We start from the raw sequence: 2973 nt of genomic DNA, 5'->3' as shown, positions 1-2973 counted from the left end.
TGATAATTAACTGAAAACAAAAAACTTTATTTTAGCACTACAAGTAGATCATTAAACCATGAATATAATAATGACTTATTGCAATCGGTTAAAAAATAAAAGCCTTTTTATCAATACAAAATGGGTCGATAGCGCCATGTAGAGAGAGCGGCAAAAAATACAACCCAAAGGCTGTGAGGCTGACTAATAAACACACTGTTAAACTGTTTGTTTCATCCGTACACACAAATGTAAAAAACACAGTTAGCAATACATGCAGGAGTTTTTTCTTTACACAGAAAAAACTGTCATCAGAAATATTTTCACACGTGTGAACCAAATTCATGGTAATCGATTCAAAAGTTGATGATATTATTCAGGATCAAAATGATGCACCGACCACCAACGTCATCTTTCGAGCTACAGCAAATGCACAACAAAACATAAGTCAGTAAAACCTTTACTCTGTCGCAGTAGGTGGGTTTCCATTGACCATCAAATTGTGCAAATTGAAATTATGAATATAAATGCATCTAATGGAAACATGACAATTTTGAAAAAACAACAACAACCATTTATCACAAAAAGGTTAAGTTGCTGTTTAATATTTGTGTTGAATAAAGTAAATTAAATAAACAAAATCCTGCCAACCACACACGTGATTGTGTAGTGTCTGCAGCCAAGTGCCTCTCAAAATCCTGAATAAGCTTCCACGATTTAGGGGCTCGCCTTAACTATGAAGTGAATAGAAAACAAAGTTACCACAAGTTTCTTAATTTGAGGTCAGTTTCACTTTCGATTTGAAAAACGTTCCTGTCAAACTCTGAACTGGAAGCATCCTTCAGGAAACAGGACGGGAAGGTCTTGCTTCCTGTTTGAGTAATCACAAGTTTTAAGCAGCAACTCTCAGCAGATGGAAACTTTGCAGCAAAGATGAAGAATAGCTAGTGTGGCGGATGCAATGGAAATAAAGCTGCTGATGTTTTGAACATCCATCGCCGTGGTTACTGGGATGTTATCACCAGAGGAGAAGACCTGCAACATCACTCAGTGGAAACACAGTCAGTTTAATATCTGTGATGGAAACCCGCCTAGTGATGATTTTAACAACCTGTTAACATAAAGGACAGGTTTACATTTTATCACAATGAATCTTGTCATGACTCTCTTTTTTCATAATTCGGTGATGTTTCAAATCAAGAAGTGACATAGATTCGATTGGTTGTTTGGAAGAAGCAGCTTCATTCAGTTGTTCGTGAGCAGCAGCTTTGTTTGGTTGTTCGTGAGCAGCAGCTTCGTTTGGTTGTTCGTGAGCGGCATCTTCGTTCGGTTGTTTGTGAGCGGCATCTTCGTTCGGTTGTTGTCGGTGTAGTTGAAGATGAGGAAATAATTCTCTGAATAGTTCTTCAGGATCTGTTACCCATGTTTCATTATTCACACGTTCATTGAGTCCTCCTTTCACCTTGTTATTTATAGCTTCTCTCAGAGTCTTTGTCTCTAGGTTTTCAAATTCCTCCAAAATAATCTTGCCGGTCTTGCACCCGTTTGATTTTTTTATGTAGCCAGTACCGCAGCATGCCTTTGACAGCACTGATGACATACAGGAAGCCAAGAGAGTGACAGCCAAGAGAAGAAACAAGCCAGTAACCTGAAAAACATCAAAGAGCAGTTTGTATTATCACAGCAGCTTTGTGTGTTCGTAGTAACTTCCCAAAGGGTCATAAAATGTTAATGAAAGGGCGTACCCCAGGGTTCTGTACGAGGGCTCCTATTCTTTACATGATTTAATGTGATGATACTGTAATCTGTGGTTCTTCATCATCATAACTAATCAGTGGCATATCCGAGGCTGTGATCATCCAAAAAAAAACAACAACAAAAAAAAAAACAACATAGTGGCAAGGGTGAAAATTCAGAAAATTAATAAATATGTGATATTTATGATTAGGACTGATGTTGGTGAAAAATAAACTCAGTGACAGTAGGAAATCATATTTATGTACATTAATTTTTATAGCCTAAAAATACATTTTGTGTGCAGAGTTTGTGTGAGTATTTGACACTGCACAAAAAAATGAATGTGTAAAAATCAATGCTGCTGCTAACCACTGACATATCCTAGACTGGGATAAGCGGGAAAAAAAAAATCTACTTTGCATGTGGTATATTGAAAATAATTCCTTTTTCACATAATTTTTTTTACTTTCCGTTTTTCCATTAAAAACATAGTGGTGTGTTGAAAAGAACATTAAGAAAACAAATCTTACAAAATGTATTTTCTTGCGCAAAGCTTAAGTATAAACATGATTTCCAGTTGAGAGTTGGACCAAAAATCAAGGTTTCTCAAGCAAATATCTCTGTGTTTACCAGGCTTCCCTCAGTCACTGTGCCTGATATCTAACAGAACAGGTAACTGCAGAAAACCAACAATCAACAGGTTAACTGGCTGCCTGCAAAAAGTGACAATCATGATGTCATCAGTAAAGATAAAAACTCACCCTTGAGTCGTTCTTCAGTTTATTGATGATTACTTGGTGCTCACGTTTGATTTCAGTCGTGTCCATGCAGCCTAACTTTGCCTGTTGTACAGAGCCATCGTTCCAGCAGCAGACATACCAGTCTCCATCGATTAACACGGAAATAACCCACAGCAGACCAAGTGCAAACGCTTGGACAACGTGATACCAAAAATCACAACAAAACCTGGTGTTGGAGGTTGTCCGTATGTATTCCCAGACTCTCTGAAAGGTTTTGTCCATCCAGAGCATCAAGAGAAATAGTATGGCTGCTGGCACAAACATGTAGACCCAGCAGGCCACGTGTTGATCTTGGCAAGTACAAACCAAGTCCTTCTGCAGCACGATGTGGTAAGAAAAAATCACAATGATAGTGGTGTAGACACCGGCTGTTTTAGAAATATAGCCGGCAAAATGCGCCAGTGCTGTTCGTAAGCTCTCCATGTTTGGTGGATAGTTTTGGATTCTGCTGAGTTCA

General features: G+C 38.2%; 1 protein-coding gene across 1 annotated transcript; it reads right to left on the bottom strand.

The window, feature by feature from the left end:
- On the bottom strand, positions 1–2973 carry LOC121947200. The gene is made up of 2 exons (XM_042492136.1): positions 2478–2973; positions 1–1627 (listed from the first exon to the last, which is right to left on the bottom strand). The coding sequence occupies exons 1-2, from the start codon at positions 2937–2939 to the stop codon at positions 1112–1114; spliced, it is 978 nt and encodes a 325-aa protein (XP_042348070.1). The 5' UTR covers positions 2940–2973; the 3' UTR covers positions 1–1111.

The sequence above is a fragment of the Plectropomus leopardus genome, chromosome 8, assembly GCF_008729295.1.
Source record: "Plectropomus leopardus isolate mb chromosome 8, YSFRI_Pleo_2.0, whole genome shotgun sequence".
In the NCBI taxonomy this organism is placed as follows: Eukaryota; Metazoa; Chordata; class Actinopteri; order Perciformes; family Serranidae; genus Plectropomus; species Plectropomus leopardus.
Note: the sequence above shows the minus strand (reverse complement) of the source record. Positions and strands in the feature narration are given on the sequence as shown.